The sequence below is a fragment of the Pongo abelii genome, chromosome 4, assembly GCF_028885655.2.
Source record: "Pongo abelii isolate AG06213 chromosome 4, NHGRI_mPonAbe1-v2.0_pri, whole genome shotgun sequence".
NCBI lineage: Eukaryota > Metazoa > Chordata > Mammalia > Primates > Hominidae > Pongo > Pongo abelii.
This window is the reverse complement of record NC_071989.2, coordinates 87,612,961-87,626,070: the sequence shown is the minus strand read 5'-3', so window position 1 is coordinate 87,626,070 and position 13,110 is coordinate 87,612,961. Positions and strand designations below refer to the sequence as shown.

The 13,110-nt window shown below is 42.8% G+C and overlaps 1 protein-coding gene across 1 annotated transcript in view; it reads right to left on the bottom strand.

Moving 5' to 3' along the window:
* The window catches only part of THBS4 (thrombospondin 4), a 47,969-nt gene extending 37,311 nt beyond the window's left edge, over positions 1-10,658 (bottom strand). Inside the window, exons 1-2 of the mRNA XM_024247625.3 lie at positions 10,381-10,658; positions 5,711-5,914 (exon numbers count right to left, since the gene is read on the bottom strand). Coding sequence (XP_024103393.3) covers positions 5,711-5,914; positions 10,381-10,588 — 412 coding nt within the window. The 5' untranslated portion in view covers positions 10,589-10,658. The remainder of the gene's footprint in view (positions 1-5,710; positions 5,915-10,380) is intronic.
* Between the last annotated feature and the right edge of the window lie 2,452 nt (positions 10,659-13,110).

The following is a 13,110-nucleotide window of genomic DNA, read 5'->3' as shown; positions in this document are numbered from 1 at the left end:
TTTAAAATTCTTTCCATCTTCTGCATATGACCACTTTAAAATTAAGCTAATTCAAGGGCATTTCATAGGAATATTGTTAAAGTTAAAAGGGGAAATAGGCTTTGAGCTTTTAACACAGTCCTAGTACATTAAAAAGACTCCATAGGGCCGGGCGTGGTTGCTCACGGCTGTAATCCCAGCACTTTGGGAGGCCAAAGCAGGCAGATCATCTGAGGTCGGGAGTTTGAGACCAGCCTGACCAATATGGAGAAACCCTGTCTCTACTAAAAATACAAAAATTAGCTGGGTCTGGTGGCGTATGCCTGTAATCCCAGCTAATTGGGAGGCTGAGGCAGGAGAATCACTTGAACCCGGGAAGCGGAGGTTGCAGTGAGCCAAGATCGTGCCATGGCACTCCAGCCTGGCCAACGAGAGTGAAACTCTGTCTCAAAAGAAAAAAAAAAAAAGACTCCATAAATATTATTATTAATGTTTGAGGCCCCTCATTTTTTCCACTTATTATTGGGTCTAAAATTTTATTTTTTAAGCTCTACCATCTCTCTTAATCTATATTTCTCTTTAGCTTGCAAGCTTCAGAACCACTACTCTGAACTATTTGACATGTCCTATCCTTAGGCTAAGGAGTTTCACTGACACTCTCTGGTCATTACAGCAAACACTTTGAGTTTCCTTCACTTCACAGCACCAAGTTGTTCTGAGACAATCATACTAAGACTAAAGAAGCAGTTCTTCTTGTTTTCTTTTTCTGAAGGTGAAATTGTCATCAAGGCAAGCCAAGAGTTCACCAAACCATCATCATTAGAAAACAGTTGCCTAAATAGTGGAAATCTCTCTTTCTCTAATACTGTTTAAGAGTATGAAAATTTTATTGAGCCTCATATAGTCTGAAGAAAGTTATTATACCTTATATAATTCAGTTCTTGCAACCAGCCTGTGAGGTAGCTATTATTATCCCCATTTTATAGGCAATCAACCAGGGCTAAGAGAGATTCAGAGATGTATTCATGGTGATGCAGTTTGTGACTCAAACTCAGGATACAAACTGGAAAGTTGTTTTTATGCCAGATACTAGAAGAGCATCAGCCATATCTTCTATCCAGCCAGGTGGTTTCTGCAGGATGCTGATTTCTATCAAGATTTAAAGCCTGTATTACTAATAACCTGGCAGACCACTTCTACCAGAAATACTACCTGGATCCTCTTACATCCTATTCCAAAAGGCCTTCAACATTTATTCATTAAAAAAAAAATCTTTTTTTGGCTGGGTGCGGTGGCTCAGACCTGTAAGCCCAGCAATTTAGGAGGCCAAGACAGGAGGATCACTTGAGGCCAGGAGTTTGAGACCAGCCTGGCCAATATGGCAAAACCCCATCTCTACTAAAAAAATAGAAAAATTAGCTGGGTGTAGTGGTGCGCACATGTAGTTTCAGCTACTCGGGAGGCTGAGGCAGGAGAATCAGTTGAACCTAGGAGGCGGAGGCTGCAGTGAGCCGAGATCCAGCCACTGCACTCCAGCCTGGGTGACAGAGCAAGACTCTGTCTCAATAAATAAATAAATAATTTTTTTTAATTACCTACTATGTGTCAGATACTGTGGAATCCCAGAATTTCACAATGGTGTATGTCATTTTTCACAAACAAGTCTACTCTTCTCAGCCTCCATTTATTCTTTTCAATCTGTCCATGAACCACTTCTATGTACAAGGCACCTTGCTAGGTGCTGCGGCAGATGCAAAGATAAGGACTGTATAGTCCCTGTCTCAAGGGAGCTCCCAACCAAATGGAGAGAAGACCTAGAAGTAATTCAAGTACAAGGTGAGCTAAGATGAATGTCTTCCTTAAGCTGTACAAAGTCATATTAGAAAGAGTATCAGAAGGAGCTGGAGATGGGTCTTGAATGTGTAGGATATGGGTGTCGAGAGGTGATGTAGGATATGTGTCGAGGGAGCAGAGAGCAGGAACAAAAGGATGGAGGAGAGGCAGCACGCGCAGCCCCAAGGAATGGCAATAGCCTATCTTGGTGAAGCTCAGGCTGCATGGAGGTTGGAATGAGGGATAAACTGGAAAGGCTGCTTGGGGCCATGCAGAGTGAAAGCCCCGAATGCCTCGCTGAGACATAGGTACATTATTCAGTTTGGAAAGGGGGCCACTAGAGGTCTCAGAGGTCAGATGTATCTTGATCCAAATTATGTTTGTGAACAGTAATGAGGTGGCCTGGGGTAGGCTGACTTGGAGAGGGTGAGAGTAGAAGCAGAGAGCTCAGTGGCAAACTCTTTCTTTGCAGTCTTCATTAGCTACATTTTAATTTGTTTGAGGAGGTCATATGAGGCCCAGATGACCAAATTCTGCTCTTTGATGCTGTGTAGTCACCCTCCTTCATCTCCCAGTCCTGGACTTTAATGGAGGGAAGGGTGTATTTTATTTCCTACTCAGGTGTTTTAAGTCAGTAGAGATCCATTTGGATTTCTTCTGTTTCACCATTTTCCACATAAATCAGCAAAAGAGGAGATCAGCTGAACCTTGGCCAGATGAATGCTGTCTGGAGCCTACCATGTCCAGGTAGATAATTTATGGAGGGTTGTAGGGAGAATTATGTCAAGCCAGCATGGCCACCACTGAACACTGCAGTGGGGAGTCTTAACCACAGGCTCTGTCTTTTCCTTGGATCTGATGGACCCAGTGACTTCTTTTTATTGTTCCAGTCAGAATGGACTTCTCCTTCCTGAAACTTTTATATTCACCAGTGCTGGCAAATCTTCGTATTTTTTCCGACTGCTCCAGCGAAACAACTTCTCTGTGTCATTCTTCAACTCTTCAAGCTCTAATAATAGCATAAATCCCTCTTTGCCTTATGAGAATTCTCATTTCTAGATTCTTCCAGGACTTCTTCTGCCCCCATAGTTTCTAAGAACAATTTATCTTTCCTAATAGGTTGGAAGGTACGGAGATGTTCATCTTTCAGTTCTTCATCTCAACCCTTTCATCTTTTCCCCTAATTTTTTTTTTCTTTTGAGACAGAGTCTCGCTCTGTCACCCAGGCTGAAGTGTGGAGTGCAGCGGCGCAATCTCAGCTCACTGCAACCTCTGCCTCCTGGGTTCAAGTGATTCTCCTGCCTCAGCCTCCAGAGTAGCTGTGACTATAGGCACACACTGCCATGCCTGGCTAATTTTTGTATTTTTAGTAGAGATGGGGTTTCTCCATGTTGGCCATGCTGCTCTCGATCTCCTGACCTCAGGTGATCTGCCTGCCTCAGCCTCCCAAAGTGCTGGGATTACAGCCCCTAAAATTTTTGATCAACTGGTATTTACAGCTGACTCACATTACTGGTGATTCTTCAGAGGAAACATGCTAACGATCCCCTTACCCTCTACCTACTGCCCATTAAATCCAGTGTTACTCTTGCCTATACAAACTGAAAGGATCAGTTCAGGGGAAGTTGCTTCCTTGTGTTTCCCAGCAACACAGACTTTCCACAATGGGCTCACACATACTGGCCAATTTAGAAATAGAGGGTGAGAGACAGTGAGGGCGAAAGCTCGGAGCAGTTTTTTACTCTGCAGAGGAACTTCTGGCCATTAAGCTGGATGAACCAAAAGAAAAATCTTTGCAATGTCTCTGAAATAGACAGGTTAGGAGAAGCTGCTGATCCACAGATGAAGAACGGTGATTATTACAGATCACAAACTGAGTAGCTGGGTTGTCAGAAGATGAGCAGTTCCTTCAACAGATGCTAGGCAAAATGGGGCTGTTTGATTCAAGGCAGAGACATGGGCAGAATCACCCCTCATTAGGGCTGAAGATGGGAAAAGGGGGACAGGAATGGTTGACCCACCTGCTGGCCATGTCCTCAGACTCACTTTATTATCTGACACCTCCTCACAGCCCCTGACAGGCTGTGAGGCACATACAGAGAAAGTGGACTTGGGAGTAGAGTGGAAGCAGGCAAGAAGCACGTTGGAATCTGACAGAAAAGAAGGGGTTAAAGTCCCATTCCTTTATACTTTTAACTTTAGAGTCCTATGAAAGTTAAGAATTAGAAACTTCTTTCATTTCCTAATGCCTACAGATTTAAGTGTACAATCACAAGTATAATCTAAGAGAGAGTTTGAAGCACTAGGAAGTGTCTGCTTTGTAAAGCAAACTGAAATAAACATAAAACCCAGCCAGAAGAACCAGCCCTCCCATTTTATTAAATACATGAAGCAGCAGGAACACGCATCTGTCACATTCCTTAATAAACAGGAACAGGTGTTGTCCCCCGGGGAAGGAGTGGAGGAGAAGGCAATGAAAAATAGTGACCATTTTCTTTGGGACTCACTTCTCAGTGCTTATAGTAACTCACTACGGCAACAAAACAAATGACAGCAGAGGGATCAAACCAGTGACAGGCCTGTGTAAATTGGCACGCACAGGTAGAAAAGAGCCCTATTCATCCTGTTCTACTGGTTGAGGTATATTCTTTCCATCATGGCCAGGTAGGTGCTTAAGGAGCTAGGAGCTAGGTCTACTGAGCACTGGCTTCAAAAGGAACATAAGAATAGTATGGGGTGGCTGTCATGGGCTGAATGTTTGTATCTGTCCCCTTCCTCCCGCCCCACCAAATTCATATACTGAACTCCTAATCTCCTGTGTGATGGTATTTGGAGGTGGGGCTTTTAGGAGATGATTAGGTTTAGATGAGGTCCTGACGGTGTGGCCCTCATGATGGGAATAGTGACCTTATCAGAAGAGACACAAGAGAGCTTACTGTCTGTCTTCATCATGTGAGGACACAATAAACAGATGACCATCTACAATCCAGGAACTGGGCCCTTACGAGAAGCCAAATCTGCGGGTGGTATGGTTTGGATATGGCATGTCTGTCCCTGTCAAAACTCGTGCTGAAATTGGGTCCCCAATGTGGCAGTGTTGGGAGGTAGGGCCTTGTCGGAGGCATATGGATTATGGGGTTGGATCTCTCATGAATGGCTTGATGCTGTTCTCGAGACAGTGAGTTTCAGCTCTTGTGAAAATGGATTAGTTCTCAAGGGAATGGATTAGTTCTTGAGAGAGTGGGTTATTATAAAGCTAGGATGCCCCTCAGGTTTTCTCCTCTTCCCATGTGTCTGCTCCCCCTTTGACCTTCTCCACCATGTTGTGACACAAGAAAGTCCTTGTCAGAAGCCAGGGCCATGCCCTTGAACTTCCAGTCTGCAGGATTGTGAGCTAAATAAATCTCTTTTCTTTATAAATTACCCAGTCTCCGGTAGTCTTTTATAGCAACACAAAATGGACTGAGATGGCACCATGATCTTAGACTTATCACTGCCTAGAACTGTGAGACGTAAATGTCTATTGCTTAAGCCAAATAGCCTATGGTATTTTGTTATAACAGCCTGAGCTGCCTAAGATAATGGCTGAATTGTCCCTTGTCCTGTCTGTTCCAGAACTGGATTCAGAATAACACGAGGATGAGACAATGTCAAAAGGCATCTTGGTCACAGCAATTCTTTTTTTCGCCCAATGTCACTTTCTTCCTGAACTGCCCCCCACCCCCCCCCCACCAATATAGGTAAATGTACAGTAAGAAGAATTCAGTATTAAAAACTGAAATGACTAGTGAGTGAGAATTATAATTGTACAAGGAAACCATCTCAAAGACAGTATACCCCTAATCCTGGAATAGAAAAAGGAGATTTTTAAGAAAATAATTTCAGCAAATTTGCTTACCTTTGTTTAAGCGTCCCATCACAGTAAATTCAAAATATTTAGTGTTGTCAGTTGAAGAGTAAAGACCGAAGATGGTGGCTGAACTTTTAGTCTGCAGCTTGAAGGTGGAAATCACATAGAGATCATTCAGGGCGGGGTCTGTCAGGACCGGCAGCAGAGCGCCTGGGTTTAGCCTCTGACTGGAAGATGGGAGAAGGTCAAAGACTGGGAAGAAGGGAGAAGGGGTATAAGTGAAAGATTCAATTGTGGGGAAAACAGGGTTTCTTTGTTTGCGGGGGGGCAATTTGACAGTAAGCTACAAAGTAATGTAAACTAATCTTGTAATCCCTTTTCCATATTGCCAAACTCACCAGTTCTTCCCTGTCACTTTTATAGTGGCTGGACATTTGAGCCAGAAGAAATACAGCACAATACTCATCACTGGGTACAGCCCTCAAGAGAGGACTGAATTTGCAAACACAAAATTGGGTTTGGCTGAACAAGTAGCTCTGAAAATGCCCACCAGGAAAAGCACTAAAGGCTTAAAGTACAAGGGGGACTGGTGAAAGCATCCAAGCCATTGTTTTACTGATGTCCCCAAGCAGTGAATTTCTGTCACGGAGTCCCATAGGCACCTCCAGGACCAGAGCCAATTGTGTTTTCCTGGTCAATGACAAATGACAGGAAATGCAGCAGAAAACATGGATATGGTGGTAGATGTGCTGGTAGAAAATAATTTGCTACCTTTGTGAGACCTAAGTGTTCCCTTTGTGCCTTTACAATTCTCCAGCATTTCTCTGTTTAAAAAAATCTCAACATGGAAATAAAACAAAACAAAATGATGTGGTTTCTGTTTCTTGACTGTATCTTGACTGATAGAATTGGTCTACAAAAATCAGAATCTGCATTTGTATAAGTTGGTTTTGATCAAGCAAGCAGTACTTTCTCTCACAAACTTTGTAATATTTATGAAAGCTATGAGAGAGTATGCCCAGAGTCATTTAAAAGGCAAAGGCCAAATTTGGGTAATACTCAGTGGAAGTTATTTAGTGTATCTATTAGCACATGCAAATATCATTTGAACAATTCCATAGGCTGCAGAAACTTCAGCACCTACAGCTGTCTCTTGGATATAATAATCTGGTTATTAAATGGGTAATATTGACAATTGATAAAGAGTTCTTACAAATCAATAAAATGATAAGCATCCTAATAGAAAAACGGGCAAGGAATATGAAAAGGCAATTTACATAAAAAGAATTACAATGACCATTAAGTATATAAATAAATGTTCATGTATTTATCTAATGATGCAGGAGTTGCTAACTTAAACAATAACATATTGTTTTCACCATCGGATTGGAAAACTAGTAAATACAACAGTACTCAACTGCTCGTGAGGGTTCAGGGAAATGGGCACTCTCTGTACCACTGTGTAACATTTAAACTAGTATAAACATTTTGAAGACAGTTTAAACAACAGTATCAAAGGCCCTAAAACATATGTGCTCTTTGATCTAGCAATTCTACTTATGGGAATTTATCCTAGGGAAATAATGGATAACATGGTAAATGATTTAGGTACAAGAATATTAGACACTAGTGGTAATTCTGGAATTTCTATTTAGGAAAGAATTAGGTGAAAATCTAATTGGAAGAGAAGTAAATCTGAGCTCTGTTGGCACAGCATTTTGCTATGAAAACATTAACTGTCCTTAGCAAAAAAAAAAGAAGGGCTTGGCTGAGATTGAGGGGATGGTTAAAATCATCCCAAACCATCCTGTGACACTTGCACTTGTTCAATAAATTATTATTTACAATATCAAAACCAGAAACAACTTAAGGGTTCTATATTACAACCCTGGCTAAATACATTTTGATTCTTCCAAAAAGCAGAACACTACCTATTTTTAAAATGTAGCTGAATACTTACAGATGTGAAAAGATGTTCATGATACATTAAGAAAAAAGGATTCTAAAACTATATGTATAACATAATTCCATTTGAAATATATTTTTGCATAGAAAAAGATTTGAAATGAAAGACAATACAACATGTTAATGTTAATAGAAGCTATCCCCGGGTTGCATAAATATAAGTTTTAAATTTCCTCTTTTCTTTTTATTTGATTTTTTGCTTATCTAACTTTTATCTTTTCTACAATGGGCAGGTATTGCTTTTGTAATAAGAAAAGAATGAATAAAAGTTCTAAAGCAAACAGGCAAAAACCTAGTTACTCAAGAATATCTACCCTTTTTAAAAGACAATTTGTCTTCAAACTGGATCTATATTGTATTTTTCACATGTACCAGGGGTCCTCACACAATAATGAAATTAATGAGACATGTTGGAAAGCAGAATATTTACTGTGTTCCTCTTAGTGCCTATATCCCTAAACCATAAACACTGTTGCCTACTGCATTTCAAAAGGGAAATTGGATTTTTTAATTTTCAAGAGAATTGGAAACTTTACATTTCCACTAATGAGGGCAAAGGGAAATTAGGCAATACGTTTTAAAGTTCCATTCAGGACAAAACATCTTCAGAAAAGAGATATGTGTTTAAAGTATGGGAACTACCTTCAAAACAAAACTCTTGGTACTCTTGATTCTTGCTTTGACTATGATCAGGTTCATGATGTAACTCAAGCTAAACTTGCGGTATTTCAATCTATGGTTCGTCCAATTCATTTGCATCTCTCTCAAGAGGCAGAGATGGGATTAGTTAGTAATGAACATAGAGAGTGTTTTGAAAAGGAAATGAGACACCACCATTTTCTATTAATGTTATTATGTTTTAGTAAAAGTGCCAGGATCAAAGCACAACCCTCTACTGTTAGAGGTGAAATTACTGCTACCAGTGAGCGCAGCTACTATGGTATGTAAATTGAATATATACTAATTTAAGACTAGCAATGAAGCTCAGAGGAAGAAGGAGATAATCAAATTATCCTATTAAGCCTGATAATTGCAGACTAGATAATGCAATAAAGGAATCTATCAGAAACTTAACTTAATCAGATCATCTACAGCAACTAAATTACCCAGATAATTTAGGTTGTATAGGCCGAGTTCAAATCTCCATAAAATGGTCAGGTATGTCTGAGACATACCTAAGGCACACCATAAAGCTGTATGTTCAAAAGTCAAGAATGTATATAACACAAAAAAAAATCACAAATAATTAAAAAAAAAAACAAATAAATTCAAACTTGCCAAATATCATCACAATAAGACTTTTGAAGTGTTTAAAAGCTTCCTTTTTTACCTTCCTAGAAGTATGGGGCACGGGCTACAGCATTTCAAATATTTCAACACAAACTAAAAGTTAGCAGTACTCTAACCCCTGAAACCACAATTCTGGTTGTCTGGTCTGGAATGAAAATGAGTTATTTGGCGAAATGCAGTTTAAATGGGTGATTCCAGCAGCGGGAGGCAGGGAAGTTGAGAACGCCCTCATAGGCAGTCTTTGCTCTGGCTACAAGAGGAAAAACAACTTTTACTTCAAGTTGTGTGTTTCTTCCAGTTTTACTTCCACAGTCAGTAACAAATCAACCCAGGCTCCAAGTTCAAACAGATGAAGCTCACCCCTGACCAGTTAGGGCCAGTTACGGCCCTAAGATCTTTCTTTGCTTAAATCATGTCTTCCTTTTGGTCTTTACAAAAAAAATCTGTTTAACTGCTTTCTACCCAATGGCTATTTCACCCCATTTCACCAAGGGGTTTGAGGATTGTCCAAGTATCTTTTCACATTATTTATTGAATTTTTACCGTTTCATAGAAAAAGACGAATTTCTTTCTTTTTTCTTTTTAAATTATAGATTCGGGGGTACATCTGCAAGTTTGTTACATGGGTGTATTGCATACGGTGGGATTTGAGCTTCTAGTGAACACATCACCCAGTGAACGTGGTACCCAATTGGTAGTCTTCCCAACCCTCCCCCCTACTTTTGGAGTCCCCAGTGTCTACTGTTTCCATCTTTATGTCCATATGTATCCACTGTTTAGCTCCCGCTTGTGAGAACATGGTATTTGCTTTTCTGTTCCTGCCTTAATTCACTTAGGAAAATGGCCTCCAGCTGCATCCATCTTGCTGCAAAGAACTGATTTCAGTGAAAAAGACCAGTTTCTCAGCCCTTCCTATTTACCTCAGAAATTAAGACATCAAGCCAACCCTTGAAAGAAACTTTCTTTTTGTCGTTCAAGCAAAGTCAGAGCAGAAAATGCAGGTGGCAGGGCAAGTAGAGTAATTCTGCGTCTTTCTCGGGGATGTCAAGAGCAGACTCTGGGCGAACATCGCTCTGCCTGAGGAAGGATTTAGGGAGCAAGGCTGCCTGGAGGGAACCGGCACAGGGTGCAGGACCCGGAATTCACCCTACACCAGAGCCTAACATGTTAAGAGGTTTAGGGCCGTGTAGCAAGTTTTGAAGGCAACCCCACGTCTTTGCATAGTCTGAAACAATTTTGCATCCCGTATTTAGGCAATTGTTCTCATCATTGGATAATCGAATTTCGGAAAATTCTAGACTAATCACTACCTCCAATCACAATATGCTTTGATTGGGCCCGGGAGGGACAGAGAGGGGCTGAGCAAGGCCCCAGGAGCACAGGGCCAAGCAGGTCCCTCCACTCACTCAGCAGATGGGGCACCCGGTGCCCGGCGCTTCCGGGCCCGACCGGAGCCCACTTACCCTGGGGGGTGGCCTGGGCGCCGGCCGCTAGCCACGGCTGCAGGACCAGGTGCAGCAGGAGGACGGCGGCTCCGCGCGGGGCCAGCATGTTGGCTCTTCCTGCTCCCCGCGAGGCCGGGGGCGACGGCGGCGTCGGCCCCGCCTGGAGGTCCCTGGGCCGTGCGTTGAACCTCGGTCGGGGCCCGGGCCGGCGGCGCAGGTGACCCATGCTCGGCGTCCGGGCTGCCGTCGGGGGCGCGCTCGCGTCCCGGCCGCGCGGTGCTGGGGAGCTGGCTGCTAGGCTCTGCGGCAGCGGCAGCGGCCGGGCGCTTTATGGTGCGGCCGGGCGGGGGAGGGCCGGGACAGGGGCGGCCCCCTTGGCGGGATCCCCTGTCCTGGGAAGAGCTGGGCAGCTGGAGCCGCGAGCCGGGGCCGCAGGGAGAAAGGCGCGGGTGTAAGGATGGGAAGGAGCCTGGACGGACCAGGTCCTGGGGTGGGTGTAGAGACGGCCCCGACGCGCGAGAGTAGGGGCGAAGATGGGCAGTCGGGGCTGGAGAGAAAGGGGTGCTGAGCAGAGGCACTCGGGGCCACAGGGGAGAAAGGAGCGGGAGGAAAGGGGCGAAAGGGAGGAAGAAAGTGACACTGACCCACCAGCTTTGGGCACCTTCAGTCCCCCACCCCTTGCGCTCCTTTTGTTTTCTAAAAAGAAGAACATCCTTTGGATCGGCTTTGAACGCCCACCTTGGGTTCCCTTGCGAATGAATCCTGAAGTTCTCCAGGAACGCTCTGCCTCCTAAAGTGGCCCAGAGAGCAGCGAGTTTCTTTTATTTCTTCAAGCTTTTCTTGAATACTTGAAACGCTGATTTTTTTTCTCTATCATTTTGAGACACAGTGAAAGTTTGAAAGTTTTTGTGTTTTTAATGGAAATAAAACACATCTCAAGGAATCCATCCAGACAGAGCCATTTCTAGGCTGGTGAATCTGTGCTTTATGGATAATTTGTTTTCAGTATGGTTTCCAAACGCCCTGCTTGCCCACCTCTATTCCTCTGTCACCAAAGATTCCGTGTGACAGTTTAAAGGTACGGGAGTAAGACTTGAAAGAGATCAGAGGAACGCAAGTAATTCGTCCTTTTCCTGGGCAAAGCTCCCGGAATGATATGGATTAACTAGAGGAAAAAATATTTGATAAACAGTGGCAAAAATTTCTCCTCTGTAACAATCTCGACTAATGGAGAAGATCCAGCAAAGTAGTGCTATCTCTTTTATGTCTCAAATAATTCCATTTCAAAGTTTAATAAGCCACAAACTGGGAGATTAATGCACCATTTTATCCCCAAACTGTGCTAAAATAACCTGACACCAATTATCACTCAATTTACAGCTAGCGACCTGGAGATTTGTGAGCTATCTGCAGAGCTCTCTAATATGTAAGGTCCAATACAGGTCTATCCAGGGTTCCTTTAATGCCACATTACACTACAGTCACTCTTTCGAATGGGGCACCATATGTCTACACATGAGAGAGCACTGAGAGACACAGAGGATGTCCATACATATCAACTAATGAGATAAACTAGATTTGGGAATCTTCAAATCTCCAGACCATGTTCCCAGGAGTGGCCTGGGTTTGAGAAGAATCTAGGCTCCCAACCTATGCTTCAAGTGGGACAGCCTTGCCTTTCTATGTTTTGTACAGTAGACTTCAGAGATTAAGATTTTCTGTGGAGACAATGTTTGGATGCTCAAAATTTTGAAAACCACTATTCAGTGGTTCTCAGCTGATTGGGTATATCAGAATCTCCTGGGGAATTTAAAAAACAGTGATTAGGTGCCTAACAGGGAACAAATGAAACCAAACATCAAAAGAAACAATATACTATATCACACCATAGACTACTCTGATACATAAAATAGGATTACTCCTTAAATGAGTCACCAAGCAAGCCTAGTAGATGCCTGTGAGAGTTCTTGTGTAGTGCGTCAGACATTGCCTGTTTCCTCTCAGATCTGGTGCTCACCTTCCACTGCATGCTTGTCAGCAGTCTACATAAAATGGGAGACTAGAGAGCAATAAGAAGGTAGAAGGTAGAAACTAGAGTATTTCCCTCTCTGTGACCTGAATGGATGCATCTTCTTTGTGACTCTTGCAGGTGAGGTCCACCATGATTCTAGCTTCTGCCTTCTCACCATTTGCACCCTCCAGCCATGACATTGGAGGTCACTTAGTGGAGTTGCTAAAATGTGGATTGCCTCACTCTTCTGTTTGACATCTCAGTTCTTCTATTATACTTGTAATCATTTCCCTGTGTTAAATTTCTTCTATTTAAAATACCTAGAGTATTTGCTAGGAATCTCCGTGGTGAGGACGATGCACCACGTGCTGCTGGAGGTGGATGTGTTGGAGGGCACCCTGCAGTGCGCAGAGTCTGGACGTGTGTTCCCCATCAGCCGCAGGATCCCCAAAATGCTGCTGAATGATGAGGAAACTGAGAGTTGATTGTGCCAGGTGCCAGTTTTTCTTTTTATGACCGTGTGTATTTTTGTTGATGTTACTCTGTTTCCAAATTCTGCCATGTGTGTCCCCAACCCTTGACCCAATGACACACCAGACACACAGTGTTCTTGAGCACAATAGTATTTTTTTCTCATTAAAGATTCAAAACCAAAACAAACAAACAAACAAAAAAACTAGGAATTTTCGATTCCTAGCAAATTCCCAGCAAAATAGCTTGCACATCATAATGGTTAA